This window comes from Muscardinus avellanarius (assembly GCF_963383645.1).
Source record: "Muscardinus avellanarius genome assembly, chromosome: 1".
Classification (NCBI taxonomy): Eukaryota; Metazoa; Chordata; class Mammalia; order Rodentia; family Gliridae; genus Muscardinus; species Muscardinus avellanarius.
The window spans coordinates 159,684,646-159,703,479 of record NC_137786.1 but is presented as its reverse complement, the minus strand read 5'-3'; the positions used below and the strand labels follow the sequence as shown (position 1 = coordinate 159,703,479).

At 42.5% G+C, this 18,834-nt stretch overlaps 1 protein-coding gene across 1 annotated transcript in view; it reads left to right on the top strand.

The window, feature by feature from the left end:
- FAT3 (FAT atypical cadherin 3) overlaps window positions 1–15,790 on the top strand; it is a gene marked incomplete at its 3' end in the record, with an annotated part of 543,245 nt that extends 527,455 nt beyond the window's left edge. The window contains exons 18-23 of the mRNA XM_080689108.1: window positions 5,495–5,648; window positions 8,048–8,700; window positions 11,608–11,721; window positions 13,806–13,865; window positions 14,501–14,536; window positions 15,168–15,790. Of these exons, the coding sequence (XP_080545234.1) occupies window positions 5,495–5,648; window positions 8,048–8,700; window positions 11,608–11,721; window positions 13,806–13,865; window positions 14,501–14,536; window positions 15,168–15,790 (1,640 nt within the window). The remainder of the gene's footprint in view (window positions 1–5,494; window positions 5,649–8,047; window positions 8,701–11,607; window positions 11,722–13,805; window positions 13,866–14,500; window positions 14,537–15,167) is intronic.
- Window positions 15,791–18,834: the final 3,044 nt, after the last annotated feature.

The following is an 18,834-nucleotide window of genomic DNA, read 5'->3' as shown; positions in this document are numbered from 1 at the left end:
CACACCATTGCCTATTCCCTCGGCACTCAGTCAGTGTAGACGGGTTAATCAGTTGAGGTGACTGCTGCATCAAATAGTATTACATGTCTCACCAGAGAAAATGAAAATGACAAAATGCAGAAAGAAAATGTGAATGAGTTAAATAGCCCACTAGAGCTAGTGTCTCACTTTGAATTCTGGTTTTGCAAGGTACAGATATACCAATTTGCTTCTCTGCCATTGGATAAGAAATGGGTCCCATGACCCAAGTAGAATCCAGTTTCCGTGAGAGTCATTCAAATGTCCCTTATTTATGGATGCCCCCTTTTGTTCCTCATCTGTTTCCAGCTGCTTCTGACATGGTTTTCTTTAAGAAATTTTCAGTCTTACCAAATAGAAATTGAGAGTTTACCCCCTTGCCTTTCACTCCCAATCCCTTTTCATTATTGATGTGTGTCTCAGAGTCCTGTTATATGGTCGGCTCACCTTTCCCTTTTGCCTAAAAAAAAATCAAATTCACCCCCACAATTTACTCTTTCTCTAAATGACATGTCATCCTAAACGACATGTCATGACAAAGAATTATTTTTCCCAATCCCGAATGTTTTCAGACATTCCCAGTTCTGTTAAGGTGAGCAACTTCCCAAATTGGAAAATAACCCTAAGTCCACATAGCTTAAAGCAGGCATACATCACACTACTTCTTTCTACCATAGGCTTCAGGCTGGCTTTCTATGCACAGTTTGCATCAGTGCTGTGGATCCAGTAAAACATCCATGAATGTATATACTATTTCAGTTGATAGATTTTTAAGTATCTTATATCTACAGCAATCAATCTATAAAATTCTACCATCTGTTACTAACTGCCTGGTTAGCCCAAGAACCCTGCACTTGTGGGTAGAGATGGATCTTTATAATATTTACAAAAGATCTTAGGAATAAGGGGAGCACCAAAGGCCACTTCAAGGTCATGGCGGCGGCAACTTGGTGACACATTCTCACTACACTGGAGGTAAAGATCTTTTTGTGTGTGTGTGGGTCTGGGGATGGAACCCAGGGGCATTTGACCTCCGAGCTACACCCCCTGCCCAATTTTTTATTTTTATTTTGAAACAGAGTCTCACTGAGTTGCAGAGGGCCTCACTAACTAGCTGAGGCTGTCTTCGAACCGCGATCCCCCGGTCTCAGCCTCCCAAATGCTGGGATTACAAGCGTGCACCACCACGCCCGCCCGGCTAAGACATTTTTAATAGGACTTAAGCCCTCAGAAATGAGAAGAATTAAAAAGGAGATAATACTGACAAAAGCGTGAAGGCACGGAGGTAAAAAGTAGAGGAGTTGGTGGTCAGTAAAAGAGAGAGAGAGAGAGAGAGAGATCTGTGAGACCTGCATTCTAACTGGCAGAAAGAAATCTTGTAACTAAATCTCCCCCCCCCAAAAAAAAACCATCAGGAATTGAAAGCACCAGTTGCTTCTAATAGGAGATGATGGGAAGAAGGACTTTGTATTAACTCATTTTCTGTTACTATAACAAAATACCACAGGCTAGATATTTTATTTTAAAAACAGGTTTATTTAGCTCACAGTTATGAGTGTTCAAGGGTATGGTTCCAGCATTACCTTGGCTCTGCTCATAGCAGCTGGCATCACAATGGGAGTATGTATTAGAGAGAGAGAGAGAGAGAGAGAGAGAGAGAGAGAGAGAGAGAGAGAGAAGAGAGAAAGAAAGAGAGAGAGAGAGAGAGAGAGAGAGAGAGAGAGATATCAAATGGCAAGACAAAAGTCAGAGTATAACTGGAATCTATGAGAACTACATTAATCCTCCAGTGGCCTAACATCCCACCATGCCCCACCTCTTAAAGGTCTCACCGCCTCTTAACATCTCCACAGTGGGGGACCAAGTTTCTAGCATCTTTGATAACATACTAAAATAAAATCCAAAGCATAGCATGCTTAAAATAATAATTGGGCAAAAGCTTGTTTAAGAAGCAGGCAGAGGCCTAGCACAGTGGTTCATGCTATAATTCCAATACTTTGGAGGCTAAGACAGAAAAATTTCAGGTTTGAGGTAATGTAGTGAGGTCCTCAATTACTTGATGATATTTTGCTTATAAATAAAAAATAAAATAGGTTTGGGGGTATAACTCAGGGGTAGAATGCCTCTAACTTCAATCCCAAGTAACAAAAATAAAAGATGAAGCAAGCCAAATCAATCCAGATTTCTACCTGCCCTCTGCATGACCAGGCAACTGCTCCCCATACATCCTTGCAAAGCCTGCCTGTGCCACTAGAATGCATTGTCTCCAAACTGTAAAGCACCTGGAACTGAGGAGTTTAAGTAAATACAATGTCTTCATTGCATGCTGAGAACTCCACTTCTCCTCCTCCTCTATCAACCAGTCCCTCCAATGTTGAAATCCAGGCCTTCATCCTCCCTCTGGGCAGATGATAACTCAACTTCACAGCTGATGAGACCCTCGCATGGACTCATCACTTCCCATAAAATTTCTAGTTGTTAAGTGCCCCATTCTTCAGTGAGAACTTATGAGTGAAGAATACCAAATGTGATAGGAAATCCTCTAGCTTGAAAGTTGGTGAATGTATTAGGGTTCTTCAAAGAAAGAGAACCAACCAATTTGTTACTATAGAAAAATACCTGATGCTGGATAATTTATAAAGAAAAGAGGTTTATTTAGCTCACGGTTCTGGAGGTGCTTGGGCATGACGCTAGCATCCACTTGGCTCTGGTGAGGACCTCGTGGCAGATGGCATCACAGCAGGAGTATGTGCTAGAAGGAGGAGAGACCACGTGGTGAGACTGAAGCCATACACACATGCATATATGTAGAGATTTATTTTAAAGATTTCCCTCCCACTACTTGAGGGTTGGCAAGTCTGACATTTGCAGCACAGGCTGGCATGCTAGAAATTCACATAAGAGTTGATTCTGCAGTCTTCAATCCAAAATCGACAGAGCAAGCCAATAAGCTAGAAACTCAGGCAAGATTTCTTCTACATTATAGTCTTGATCAAAATCCCTTCTTCTTAATTCTTTAAGCTAAGTAGATGAAGCTCGTCCACATTGTGGAGAATAGAGTGCTTTACTTAACTCTAACTCATCATAAATATTAACACATCCACAAATAATTTCACAGCAATATCTACACTAGTGCTTGACCAAAGAACTGGGCACCAATTTTCTAACAAAGTTGTTACAGAGAGTTAACCATCACAGAGACAAGAATAAAGAAATAGAAAAAAAGAAACTATGTAGGGAGAAAATTTCATGAAATATTGTTAATATCCTCAAAGCTAAATGAAGATACTGTGCCCACGACACCGAAGTGGCATGTTAGATATTAAAAAACAATCCGTGTCCAAAAAAGAGTAATTCTTGGAAAATGACAACATAAGCGCAAGTCTGAAAAAGTTCAAATGAGAAACTCCTTCAGAAGTAAAATAAAACTCCACAAAGATATAAAAGAGAAATATAAAATCAGAGGAAAGTTTGGGCCTGAGACAGTTCCCATAAAGAGAGAACAGAGGAAACAAAGGAAAAGAAATCATTAATGAAATAACAAAATAAATTTTCCTAAATTTAAAGACAAGAATTTCCAGATTACAAGGGCTCACAGAAAGCCCAATCAGTTACATACAAACTTTAGGAGCTGAAATGACTTTATATTTTTCCAAAGCGACATGAACAGGACTCTTTGAACTCTTTATGCAACATAACTCTCAAAGAGGTGTAAGGGTTCAACTAGGCAAGACCTCAGAATTCACCTCCTTTAAACCTTTTCCCAGGAAGCTACTTCAGAATATGATAAAATGAGAGGGTAAAACAAAAAACAGGCCACCAGGTGAGATGAGAAACATGATCTCTAACACAGGAGAGCAGGAAAGGAAGTAGAAGGGAGCTCCTCGGGTAACAGCCAGCCAGAGGCCTCAGGAGAGACCTCCTCCAGGGAAGGAAATACAGGCACCAGATGCCATTCAGTACAGAAAGACCTGGTTGATGAAGAGTTTGAAGTTTACAGTAAGTATTCAGAATATTAACAATCCAAAACACATGAAAACTTTTAACTCCAATGAAAATAAAATGGGAATAACTCAGAGGTAGAATGTCCCTGGGTTCCATCCCCAGTCTCATAAAAAAAAAAAAAATTATTTTTCTCTTTAGGAAGGCTCTTAAAACCAAGGGGGAGCCAGGCATGGTGGTGCACACTTGTAATCCCAGTACTTGGGAGGCTGAGACAGGAGAATCACAGGTTCAAAGGCAGCCTCAGAAACTTAGTGAGTCTTTCAGTAACCTAGGGAGACCTTGTTTCCAAATTAGAAATAAAAAGGGATTGGGAGTGTAGCTCAGAGGTAGCATGCCTCTGAGTTCAATCCCCAGTACAAAAAAAGGAAAAAGGTAGGGCTAATAGAAAGTAAAAGAAAACAAAAAATTGCACATGAAAATAAAAATAATCATAGTTCACTATGAGAATTAACATTTCATATGAAGTATAGTAAGGCAAACACTGATTACTGATTTAACCAAAATTCTAATGTCTTGGAAAGTAGAGCCATCAAAAGAGTGTTCTTACGTGGTAAGGTTGAAGATTTGCAATTAAAGGCATAGTAAAAAGCTAATAAAAATGCCTATGACTGAAATAATCACAAAACATCAAAATTTCACAGAAAGAAATATTAAAATACTAAGTGATGCCCAGCTTACTTCTAAGGATGTATAAATATCATGCTTTACAAATCAAAAGGTATAGAGCTATCTGCATCTTTACTCTGTGCATGTTTAACTATAAAAATAGCAACACTGAAAATGAATTTTTAAGTAGAGAAAAAGAATGCCCTTCATTTTTGAGAAGTAATGCTATTTCCTCTTATAATCTTACCTATTATACTTAACATTCTCTGTGGTGGGGCTATCCCACCTATTTCTGAACAATGATTCGTGAATAAAGAAAATGAAAGAAATACAAAAATCAGGATCTGAATGGGGAAGCCGAGTGGAGGCTGGAATTCTCCTATTACCCCATGCATACGTCAGAGGTTTAAATGAGATATCAAATTTTCTCATTTTATCTGCTCTTTTCTCACTTCCTGTTTGGGTAGGGGTTTCAATTCTTGGCTAAGGAAAAAGGGTACAGAGCTAGGAGAGGGGAGTAGGAAAGGAGTTAGCTTGGTACCAAAGGGACAGTACTGTCACCTGAATGTCCTGCTGTTTATACTAACAACGTGCTACAGAAAGTACCCCCTCATTTTGGTGTCTGCTCTTAGTATTTATCCCCTGTATGTATCTTGCCATTCTAATTAGCATTCATGTATGTGGTTTATTAGGTAAACTTTTGTGAGCTAGCAAGGAACACACCAAGATGTATTCCAAGTAACAGATTTGCTAATCATCTTTGGACTGTGGGCCCTTCTTAAGATACAGGCCCATGGGCCAACAGAACTGGAGGATGTGTTACCAGTGGCATACTGTGGCTCATGAAGCCCTCTGTTTCCCCCAGGCTATCAGTGCACCTGTCTCTCACAGTTCACGGGGAGAAACTGTGAATCTGAGATCACAGCCTGCTTCCCTAACCCCTGCCGGAATGGAGGATCCTGTGACCCAATAGGAAACACTTTCATCTGCAGTTGTAAAGCTGGGCTCACTGGAGTCACGTAAGTGAAATTGCACAGTAGTCTCTCTCCAGGCTGCTTCTTATTCCTGAGAAAACAAATCAGTAAGCAATTCTCTGAAAGAAATATTTACCACTGATAGAACAGGCAGAGGGTTATTGTCTTTTATTATATAAAAAATGCTTACTAGTGACTCAAATGCCAGTAGAGATCGCCTCTTTAAGGCTTCTCTATACTTTGAAAATTCGTGTAACTTCTGTGTATTTTGTAATTAGAAAAACAAAATAGCCGGGCGTGGTGGCGCACGCTTGTAATCCCAGCATTTGGGAGGCTGAGACATGGAGGATTGTGGTTCGCGGGCAGCCTCAGCTACTTAGTGAGGCCCTCTGCAACTCAGTGAGACCCGGTTTTAAAATAAAGAATAAAAAATAGGGCAGGGGGTATAGCTTGGAGGTCAAATGCCCCTGGGTTCCATCCCCAGACCCACAAAAAAAAAAAAAAAAGAAAAAGAAAAACAAAATAGTCATCAATGCCACCTATTATTTCTAGTACAATTCTGAGGCAGGTATTTCCCTAGAACCGATTAACCAGATTCTACTGCTTAATGTGTTATGATCATTCTGAGAAACAAAGCCTTACCTTTCTTTTGCAAACCTTTTTTCCCTCCCAAAATGAGCAAAATTAAAGTGCTAGCCAAATAAAAAAGAAATGTTTTAACGTCTTAGTAAAATGCTACTCTCCACAATCCTTGATCTTTTAGAAACATATATATATATATATAACACATACATATGTGTGTATCTATCTATATATATATATGTGTGTATATATAGACATATATTTATAATCTCAAGCAAGTGATATTCTAATTACAGATCAGTTTCATGTATTCATTAGAGAAAATCTCCTGAGGACTTTACCAGGAAATACTTAGCCGACTTTGAATCACTGGATGTAATTTAAAGTAATAAAGCTACATTTAGTTTTAAATACTCTGTGATTCTAGCTAATTTCCGGCTGACCTGGCCTCAATCTGTTCAAATTAGGGACATTTGGCTACATTTTAAAAGGTGGATTACCAAAAATACAGGCGATTGGCCCTTTTAAATGAACATATCAGGACAATTGTTGGAGCAGGAAAATGTGAAGAAGGGAAGAAGCTCAGTCTTTTCATAAAGGGTTAAAGTAAGGAAGAACAAGACTTAAATGCTTGCCTTATAATTATACTGAAAGTGAGTCATGGGTCCCTTTAAAGAAATAAAATTGATTTAATTATTTTCATCAGAAAGCTTTAGTATTTTTTCTGTTAATCTGCATTAGCATTAATTAACCTGTAACATAAGCATAGAATCTAGGAAATATATAACCTTCCGCCCACCCATCTAATCACTCATCCCTGCAGCCCCCAGCTTCTCAGAGAAATAAAAAATCACTGCAACTACTAAAGTAGAATATCAGAACCAAAGACGTTTTCATCTCAAGGAACCCTATAGCAGGTGTATAGGTCCACGGTTCTCTAACTGCAATTCTATAATCTCAAAAGCCCCAAGAAGTGAAATTTTGGGGGTGCATTAGTGGTGGGCTAATTGGTGGCAAAGTCTGTCCAAAACTGCTTTCCAAAGCTCTTTCTAGTCTTTATTTCTCTAATTTAGTGTGAATATCCATATGTTTCCCTGCAGAAATACTGGTCTATTTGATTAAGAGTTCCTATGCCAGCACCAGTTTCTAAGGGGGGCCAGGAGTATTTTACATAATGTGAGAGAGATACACTGTGCGTCCTTTCTAAAATTGCACAATTTGAAATTCTGATATGCACCTGGCCATGCAGATTTAGAGAGGTACCTGTTCCATAACATCTGTTTGGTCTCTTTATACCCTTCTCCCTTCATGCTCTGCCCTCACCAACCTGGGGAGGAAGAAGATCTGGAAGAGACTAGGTTGGGAGGAAGGGTTTATACCAGATGATGACTACAGGGCTGGGTTGGGGGCACAGATATGCCTTACAATTGCCCTCCCACATACCCTATTTTTATGGTTTCATCTGTAGTCTTCAGGAGCTTTTCTATCTTTTAAAGATCTCTATATTTTTCTTCCTCCCTCTTTTCTTTCTTTTTTTATTTTTCCCTTTTTTTTTTTGGTGTTATTTTACTTTGCTGTTATTTTTTTTTTATTGATCCCAAGGGCATCTCACCTCTGAGCTATACCCCAGCCCTTCTTTTACATTCTATTTTGGAAAGAGGGCTCCCTGAGTGGCTGAGGGCCTTGCTAAGTTGCTGAGGTTGGCCTGGAAACTGCAATCCTCCTGTCTCCACTTCCCAAGCACTGTGCTTACTGGGCTGCATCACCATGGGAGGCCCAGTTCTTTTCTGGAGCACAGGCTGGGGCCTATGGGTCCTGACGCTGCTGACACTGAGAGGGGCGTCTGTGCTTTGTTGCTGCAGGTGTGAGGAGGACGTGGACGAGTGCGAGCGAGAGCAGTGTGAGAACGGCGGCGCCTGTGTCAACATGTTCGGCTCCTTCCTCTGCAACTGCACGCCGGGCTATGTGGGCCAGTACTGCGGGCTGCGCCCCGTGGTGGTACCCAACATCCAGGCCGGCCACTCCTACGTGGGCAAGGAGGAGCTCATCGGCATCGCTGTGGTCCTTTTTGTCATCTTCACTCTCATTGTACTCTTCATCGTCTTCCGCAAGAAGGTCTTCCGCAAGAACTACTCCCGCAACAACATCACCCTGGTGCAGGACCCCGCCACGGCCGCCCTGCTCAACAAGAGCAATGGCATCCCCTTCAGGAATCTGCGGGGCAGCGATGGCCGCAACGTCTACCAGGAGGTGGGGCCCCCGCAGGTCCCCGTGCGCCCCATGGCCTACACCCCCTGCTTCCAGAGCGACTCCAGGAGCAACCTGGATAAGATCGTGGACGGGCTAGGGAGCGAGCACCAGGAGATGACCACCTTTCACCCCGAGTCCCCGCGCATCCTGACAGCCCGGCGGGGAGTGGTCGTGTGCAGTGTGGCCCCCAACCTCCCTGCCGTGTCGCCCTGCCGCTCTGACTGTGACTCCATCCGGAAGAATGGCTGGGACGCTGGGACTGAGAGTAAGTCGGGGTTGGCATGGCTCCATGAGGTATTCCTCACCCTGATCTGTGGCGTGCAGGTGCTATGGGAGGAAATTCAGGGAAGGAAGAGAGAAGCCGCACACACAGAGCATTCACTAGGAGGTGACCTGGTCCCCTGGTCCGTAGTGTTCACACTGGTTCTGAAGATGTGACACCCCATGCCCAAGGTCACAGCTAGGAGGAGGCAGGCAGTGCTCCAGTCTGGGTCTCCCAGGATCCCTAAAACCCACGGTCTTCTCACAAACGGGTACCATTGGCCATAACCCACGCCAGCCACCTAAACCATCTACAGAAAGTGTATTCTAGCAGGTCAGAGGAAGAAAGGATTTCTTGTTGTTTTGCTTTGTTTTGTTTTGTTTTTGCAGTACTGAGGATGGAACTCAGGGTCATTCTACCTCCGAGCTACACCCCCTAGCCCTATTTTTCACTCTTTATTTTTGAAAAAACATCTCGCTGCATTGCAAAGGGCCTCACTAAGTAGCTAAGCCTGAACCACAATCCTCCTGTCTCAGCCTCCCAAATACTAGGATTACAAGTGTGAGATACCACGCCCGGCAGGATTTCTAGTCCTAGAGAAAATACCTGAGAGAGAAAAGGGACAAGGTGAGAGAGGAAAGTTTGAAAGTCATCTGCATGTCATGTGGTCAGCTGGGTGGAGAGTAGCTTACCAAGGAGCAGGAGAAGAGAGGGTGGCCAAACCATCTTCAAGATGAACCTTGGAGAGGCCAACCTGAGTGTGGTGGGTAGATGGGTTAGCATTACAGTTAGGGAAATATATACCAACAAAGAGAGGAGAGGGACACATACCAACAGAGGAGAGACAGAGGAGAGAGCAGTTGTGCAGAAACTGAGAGTGGATGTCAGGAAGGTTGTCAGCATGGATTACTATGCAACCATCCAGGGACACAGACTACCCACAGATATCAAGCTCAACGCCTAGACAGTTTTTAGAATCGCAAGAACTTCTCAGTGAAGACCTCCTGGTAGAAGCCAGAGGTATGTTTAAGGTAAAAACGGCTGGACAGGAGCATAAAGGTAAAGCCACCACTGTGGGTGGTGGTCTGGGATGATGGTCATCCAGACCATTACAGCTAGATACCATCATCCCAAACTATCACAGCTAGATGCCGCCACATCATGGGGGCAGGGTCACCAGCCCATCACAGCATAAGGGAGAAAACTGCTTAAACAGGTGAAATAACTTGCCTAAGGGCAGGTAACAAGCAAAAGGGGGGATCTGTACATCAGGCTCCGAAGCCTGTGCTCTTAACCAGCACTGCTCTCCAGAACCTTGGCAGGAGGGATGGAGAGGAAAATACAATGAACAAGATGACTTGATGAGAGAGAAGCACCAGGGATGAGATCTTGCTCTTCCAGTGCCACCCCAGAATGCCATCTGCTGATTCTGTCATCCTGTAGATGCACTTATATTTTAAGTAGCTGCCCTTGGAATTTAAATATATATATATATATATATATATATATATATATATATATTTTCTCTCCCAGGCTATCAGTAGAGTTAGGTTTTACTAGTGTTACCAATCCATAGCTAATAGGCTTTTTTTAAACAATAAAAAATGGGGGGGGGGCGTAAAGAAATGGAGGAGCTGGGGAGTTATACATGGCCCTGCATTCACCAGGGAAGATCATTTGATGTTTCCTTCCTTGGGTTTGGGACTAAGCTTGTGTACACCTTGTGCTTTGCTGAGACACGCCTTCATACTTCCTGGTGTGTGTGGCCATTGAGAGGCGACTTTCCCTCCGGAGCCTCTCTCCACTAGTATCGGTTGCGTGCCACCTCATCATTTTGCTGTGGCTTCACCATCTGACAGCAGATGTGGAGCCACTGTGCCTGCTCCTGACATCACCCTTTATGGAGGAAACAGTGATTTTTGTGGCCATGAGGAAAAGCAACTGTTCCCTTCATCACTCTTCTGAGTCTCTTTGTACCCTCATGTTACACAGTGATTTGCAGCTTTTCCTGGTGATCATTTTCCACCCCTGCCTCGTGATGTGACAGCTTTATTTCCAGAATCCACCTCAGGCCAAAACTCACATTTCCCCCCAAAGTATTGTTGGGTTTTATTGAATACATTTCCTTCTTTGTTAAGCAAGGCAGAGTTACCTGGCAAGACCATCTCTGGGCAACTAATTCATTTTGCACTTGACAAGCTCAAGATATGGGCTGTTTTTATTGCTTCCTTTAGTCCATCAAATAAAAAAAAGTAGCCCAGGTTGGGGGAGGGTGATGGGGGCATTCAGTCTGCCTGCACAGCAAAGAGGGGGAAGTACGTGGCAATGAGGACATCCATATCGCTTTCTTCCTACCAGACACCAGCAGGGAACATTGTCATTCCCAAAAATGATACCACGCTGCCCTCTAGAAGGCAAAGCTGAAAACTCCACTTGCTCCCCAGAGATGGAAGCCGGGATAAATGTAATGGCATTCCTGCCTATAAAATATTTATACCCCTATTTTAAAAGTAATCTCATTTAACCTGGTGTTGACACCACCTTGGTTCATGTAAATGACAGAAATGAAGTCTGAGTAGCAGAGAGCAAGGCAGCCACCCCATCGTTCTTTCTCTCTTCACCAAGTCACCTCAGTTTGGAGAGGGAGCAGCTACTTTCAGCTGTCAGCTATTTGGGAGCTCATTTACCACGGGTTAAGGGTTTCAGATCCATAATGTAAATCGCTTGATTGACAGACCTTTGCCCCCTATGGCACAATCAATTTTCTGTCGTGCGGCTAAGTTATTTTCTCTAAGCAAATCAAAAAGCCCCAAGAAATGAACTCGACTGGGATGTGGGGGAAAAACTGAACTGAAAATACGCACAAGGTAACCAGTGTCATTTCTGCTTTCTCTTTGGCTGTTCGTGAAGACAAAGGGGTTGATGATCCGGGAGAAGTGACCTGCTTTGCAGGCAGTAATAAAGGCAGCAACTCTGAAGTTCAGTCCCTGAGCTCCTTCCAGTCCGATTCTGGTGATGACAATGGTAAGAAGACTTCAGATTTGTGTCCTGTGGACGGGTTCTGCTTCCTGTGCTGGAAGACTGTTGAGGGGAAGGTGGTATGACTGGCTTTGCTTCTTGACCTGCTCATAGGGTTTGAGTGTGTGCAACAGCGTTCTAATTGTTGTCTTAGCTAGAGGAGCCGTTATTGAGCTGTAGCTCTGAGAAGTCCAAGGGATCGTACAGAAGTTGACAAAGTTGCCCTGAAGCCCAGTAGTGACTCCTTTTTAGTTTCATTCAAGATAGAATGACCTCATCCCCAAATGATACTTTATAGCAAATACGGTGATATATTTCTTTTATATGACCAAAAATCTCTCCCCTCTTCACTGTGCATCCAAACTCCCCACTATTAAAAATTAGTTCAGAGACAAGACTGCTTTCCTATAGAACCAATGACATCTTCATTCCGTTGAATATTCCTTATAGTCATTTGGGGTCATGAGGTTTGGGGGACTAGATTAAGAACTGTGAAGCAGATATATAGAAAACTGCACATCCATCCAGAATGTGGCATACAAGTCCTATGGTTCACAGAGTGCTTTGGTAACTCCAAAACTACTGCCACCCCTCTGATGAATGGGTGCCTATGGAGAGGGTGCGGATGTTGCTGGGTTTTTCATGCTGAGGAACCAGCTCTGGAGGACAGGTTGTTTTCTCTAGAGCACAAGAGGGAAGCAGAAATAAATAGTCATAACATGGTGAATATTTACTATATGGTGGTAAACTCAGAATAATTTCAAGAAGTTGTTCCAAGAGACAGACAGCCTTACCTTAGCTTATACCTTAGGTCATTTTCCCCATTTACCAGCATTTGGCAAAAACTGGACTCATTAATTTTTGTAAAAAATAAATTCATGAATCCTTGCTGAGTCTCATGCTGGGAACTCTGTACACAAAAGTACAAGATTAAAATGACACAGTCCTTGTGGCCAAAGTAAACACAGAAACAGGTGAGCTCCAAGACCATAGAAGTCATGGCACTAAATAGCTTGCTTTCACCACCACCACCCTCAAAGTTCTTCCACCTCCTCAACCAGCACCTGGCAATCCCAAGAATGGCAAAAGCTTCGGTGTACCCCTGTGCTGGCTGGAATAATGAGCCCATAGAAAAGAGATTTCTTCTGACCATTCTCAAACCCAAAGCACAGATCTTTGACCCAGAGCTCTTTGCCTGAGGGCATCTTCCTTTCTTCATCCCTGGCCAGGAGAAAAGTTATGCCTAGTTTACATTTATATAAAACACTGAGAACATGAGATTTCCAAATTCCAGGCAGCAGCTCTAGAGATAATTCTTGGCTGACTATTTTCACAATCTCTTGAGGTCATGCACTTGACCTTTTGTAATTTACATTCTGGATTGGGCTCAACTGAGGCAGGTGGTGTTAGAACTTTCATCAAATTTCTTTTAAGCTTGGTTACCTCTCCATAATCTGTGAATGTCAGATATTAAGGCAACCCAAATAGCCCACGGAGAGGAGATCTTCTTCCAGATCCTATTTGACAGGCTAATTCCTGACTTCTGTTCATACCAACAGGGTTAGGGCCTTGAGTTGATCTAGGCTATTGTTGGCATCATGCCAGTGTGAAGCCATCAGATCTGCAAAGGTTACCTTCCATCACTTTCATTGGGTCTGCACCAGCATGACTGACCCACAAGTAATTATCATTGGGAATAGCAAGGTCTTCCTCTAAGAGCCTTTGGGAGTTGCTAATGAGACATTAACATGGGTTTGATGAGCCACTGCCTTCCTAGATTGATTTTACTGGGCCAAGAGGTGTGAATTTATGACGCAGCAATACCTGCCAATCATGCTTTGCAGGACGATGCCTCCAGAATGGCATCTCCAGACTGGAAATGCTGCTGTTTCTTTTCCATTCCAGCCATCCTTGTAATCCCCTAGATGATGGTGTCCACTGACACATTCCCTAAGGGACAGATTGTGGGAAGGCTTTGGGTGTCCATGTGTTACCTTTGTTGTTGTTGTAAGAAGTTTTTATATGTTTAAAATACACAACTAACCTGAAGCTGTCCTTCCGCTCCCCTCCATCTTTTTTCCTGCCACAAGCTTCCATAGTGACCGTCATTCAGCTTGTCAACAATGTAGTTGACACTATAGAGAATGAAGGTATTTATTTTCTTTTTTTGGTAACATTTCTTTGTGTAAAAGTTATTTAAGAAACTTTTGCTGCCTCATTGTTTTGTACCAGAAAGATTTTAAACAACAGAGGGAACAATAAGTGGGTGGTTTCAAAATAAGATGTTGGATTTTTCTCTCTGGCTTGAAATAGATTTGACAATTTTGAAAGAAAATCTAGTTCATAATTTTTTAAATATATCGAGTACTCTTCTTATAAAAGTTTCTTCTAAAGGAAGAATACCAAAGTTAGTTGAAATCCAGGGTAATATTAAATTTATTCTTATGTTCAATATATGTTCACTGAACACCTACTATGAGCTAGGGATACTTATAAAATTATCAAAGGCTACAGTAATATGGGGATTAGTTTTAATCAGTTAACTTTTACTTGTGATATAACAAAATTAGGCCATGATATATATGGGATTTGTCTTTTTATTTGATACATATTTATTTTACAGAATAGTGGGCTTCATTGTGGCATATTCATACATGCATGTAATGTCGTTTGAGCCCATGGTTCCTTAGGAGCATCTTCCTTTAAGTTTTCTAAAATGTTCTGCTTTATCTCTTCTCACATGACTTGGATTGTCAGATTTACTTTCCACTTTGTATTTAAACAGTGTCTGTCATGGACCAAGGACAGAACTACAACCGAGGTGACTTCTGCCACAACCCCAGCATAACATTATATTTGTGTATTTTGCGTTGTTGAGTTCACTCTTACCCTGTCCCTCTCCCTCTCCCTCCAACTTCTCTGGGTTTCTTTATCTGAATTTTGCATGTTCCAGGTGTGTTGTGTGCTCAGTGTTGAAGGTGAAAGCTCCACCGGCTTTCCTCCCCTGGCCTCATCCCCTGCGCGTGTGGTTCATCTGTCTGCCTGCACACTTCCCTGCTTTCTGTGGTCCATGGAGCAGTGGACACGTGGCTCTCTGTGAGCATGCTGCCAGCCTGGCTCTGCACATCACATGTGGATAGAAAGGGGACCAGGGATCAATGTCCCCAAGACTGTGTCCCCTCAGCATGCCCTTGGGAGCCCTTTCTCATGGCTCTGCTGGGTGTGAGACTCCACAGCATCTGGGCACCTCTCTCAGAGTTGCTGTGGCCTTGTTCTTTCCAGGCTGGAGCATGGCTGGCCTGCTAAACCCTTTAAGAAGCATGCAGAGAACCCTGGCTTCTGAGGTCTCCTAGATGTTAAGAATTGCATGCCAGGTCCCTTCGCTGCCACTTTTCAGTCCTGCCCCAACTCCAATCTGGAGGAAACTAACTGTGATGGTTTTTCTCCCACAGCCTATCACTGGGACACTTCTGACTGGATGCCTGGGGCCCGCCTGTCCGACATAGAAGAAGTGCCCAACTATGAGAACCAGGATGGAGGATCTGCGCACCAGGGCAGCACGCGAGAATTGGAGAGTGATTACTACCTGGGGGGGTATGACATCGACAGTGAATACCCACCCCCTCACGAAGAGGAGTTCTTAAGTCAGGACCAGCTGCCCCCACCCCTGCCAGAGGACTTCCCAGACCAATATGAAGCCCTGCCGCCCTCCCAGCCTGTGTCTCTGGCCAGCACACTGAGCCCAGACTGCAGGAGAAGGCCCCAGTTTCATCCTAGCCAGTACCTCCCTCCTCACCCATTCCCCAACGAAACAGATTTGGTGGGCCCGCCGGCTGGCTGTGAATTCAGTACTTTTGCCGTGAGCATGAACCAGGGCACAGAGGCCACGGGCCCAGCAGACAGCATGTCTCTGTCCTTGCACAATTCCAGAGGTACCTCATCCTCGGACGTGTCAGCCAATTGTGGCTTTGAGGATTCTGAAGTAGCCATGAGTGACTATGAGAGCGTGGGGGAGCTCAGCCTCGCCAGCCTTCACATCCCCTTTGGGGAGACCCAGCACCAGACCCAAGTGTAGAGCACACCCTGGGTGCATAGCCCCGTTTGCCCTGGGGAAGTAGAAGGAGACCGGCTGGGCTCATGTCTCAGTCTGTGGAGATGCAGTATTTTCCACAAGGAACTTCGTCCCCAGTTACGCTATCCCAAGCAAGCTTGGTTCCAATTTGGGTGAAAAAGAAAGGCTCAGAAATTGTTTCTGAGTGGGGACTGATAGCCCTGTGTTCATGGCTAAGCATGCAAAGTGGGGGAAGAGTGATCTCAAGTTAAACGGGAGATCTTAAGTGGCTCTGTGCAGTATCTTGCCCTGGAAAGTGTGACAGCGTCAGCCCTTGCAGTATTAATAGCTGGCAACAATCTCAGAGGCATTGTTGCATGTCATTGTGAGCCAATAGGATGAAAAATAGTAAGTGAAAATAGTAGTTGAAGTTGTTGGGAAAGTTAGTCTCTTAGGCGAAAGAAAGAACAAGCAAATATTAAACAAGGAAATGGGCTGAAGCCCTTAAAATCAACTCTATTTTTTTTTGTAAGCTGCCCACATTTCAGCTATAAAACTAGGTTTGAGTAACATGTTTAGTATGCTGAGTTAATTTTTTTGTTGTTTGTATTAAGCATCCGAGGTAATATAGTTGGGCATTATGTTCTTTGAGAAATTTATCAAGGAAGAATGATGCAAGGCTATTTGGGTACCACCTTGTGAGTTGTGGAGGTTAATATTTAAACATTAGCAAGAATGTGATTTTCTGGTTTTGTGTTTTGTAATAAATACTCCTGGCCATAACTACAATTCTAATGTTACTGCAAAAATTGGATTCTGTATATTGTTCTCTAAAATTAGGTATGTTTAGAAATCTAAACAGAATTCCCAAATTTGGAGTAGGGGGAATATATGATACTTTCAAATTTTCAAGCTGGTTAATCACAATTCTTGATAATGCAGATAACAGGGGTTATTTTAAATTGGTAGCATCATCATTATAAATACAATTACTGTTTTAAAAAAGAAGAAGGAAGTAGATTAGTTATTGTATATAAATTATAATAGTGTATGTGTGTCTGGGCCTATGTACAAATATGTGCTTGCACTCAATAAGGCTGCTCTTGAGGAAAGCTAACCTGAAGGTTTGAGGAAATGGACCTTGTTGAAAATCCTGCCGGTGAGCACGGCATAACTTCCAATTTCTCTAATCTCTGTGATATTAGAGAAATACCAAATGCCATATTTTACTCTGATTCAGTTAACTTTATTTTGGTACTGCCATTTATATTAACATAAAGCAAAACTGTGCTTTTTAAAAACAGTATTTTATAATTCTCCAGAGCCAACCTCAATTTGAAAAAGGTATAATGCTTGATTATACCCTAAGGTTTCCTTCCCATCTAACACATGGACCTTGGCCATGACTCTCCAAAACTGACAGGAGAATCATTCCACTGGAAACACAGTAAGAACCCAATTCTCAAAAGTGGAAGCTGACAAGTTGAATGACTTTCCTCCTTTGCTTCAATCACATTATGGCCACCCATGTAATGGCCATGATAAATAAATGCATATTTGCACTACCTGCTTAATGAGCAAATCTCTGTGTCCACAGTTTCTGATGACATCTGGCATTGGTGTGTAAATTGTACTGTCTTAAGTCTGCCTGTCATCCACTCAGATGTATTTTTAGTTGTTTCAGTTGCTTAAACCATTAATTTTTTTTTGTAGAAGTCAGTGTCTTCAATGTTTTTTCATTTTAAAAAAATCTCTTTTCATTCCCAAACATCTTGACTAGGTGGATACACTTCACAGGGTTTTCAGCCTTTCTCTTCTTGTCTCTTGGTCAGACCTACTCATGGAGGCATTATCCATACTGTGGTCTTCAAATACATGAATCCCCGTAAGGCTGCTTTTGAGAATAAAATCTTTGGTATTTTTCTTATGTGAGAAGCACATTTTCAAGAATCACAGAAAATGACAAGCTAATGGTCTAGAATTGAATCACTGCTGCACTTTTAATAATGCAATGACATAAAAACCATCAAAGCAAAACTAACAATTCATTGCTTGCCTCCAGGAAATAGTAGAAGGAGATTAATGCCCCTGAGTGACTCCTGCTTACCCAGCATCTCTTCCAGGGGGAATGCCTGAGTGACACTGTAATGAAGGCATAAATAGATACTAATGCAGTGGTGAAGTCACCAAAGAAAATCATGCCCACCCCCTCTTCTGACCTACATAAAATGCCTCCTCCTTCGAGATATCACCCCCTGATTTTCTGCAGAATAGCTCTGCTACTAAATATAGACCAGACAAGCATGTGTTATCTTTTGATTCATTATCTTTAAATGAATGATCTCTCTTTCAATTGTACTTCCCTCTAGTTTATAAAATGGTTTGTAGTCAGGCCAAGGTGGAATTACCATTGATTCAAAGAATTGGAAGGGTCCTTAAGATTTTCTAGTTCAACCTTCGGATATTATAAGTATGATGATAATTCTGTGGAAGGGAAGAGACTTGCCCAGGGTCACAGAAGAAGTAGCTGGAAAGAGACCAGAACTCATCCATTTAGCCAGTATTCCCTTTATATAACATTGTTCACCATTAGACTTCCTTGAGCATGGCAGCCACTTGCTTCTGCTGGACCTTCTGTCTTGTCATTTCTTCTTTGGAATATGCAAGAAAAGAAAACTCATGGAGAATAGTTCTCTAAAAACCTCATTATTTTGTTTCCTTGAAGTACCTCCAACCCCTGGAATGGTACTTGTATAGAATTCACACATTTCTTTGGACATTCATTAAAATGCTGCTTTTGTCACACAACTGTTTCTAAAATGGAGATGGAATGATAAGTACAGAATTGAACTCAGACCAGCCACCAATTGTAGTGAAACTGAGTATAATATTACCCACTTTGTGCGTTTTTCTTTCTTGTTTTCTTCCCACCAGCACTGGCTGCCGTTTATTCTGAGCTCTCCAGCATGATGAACCACATGGAAAATATTTAAGCCAATTAGCATCTGTCCCTTTTTTCTGACATGTATGTGCCACCTCCTGGAAGCCATGTCCCCTAATCTATTGTA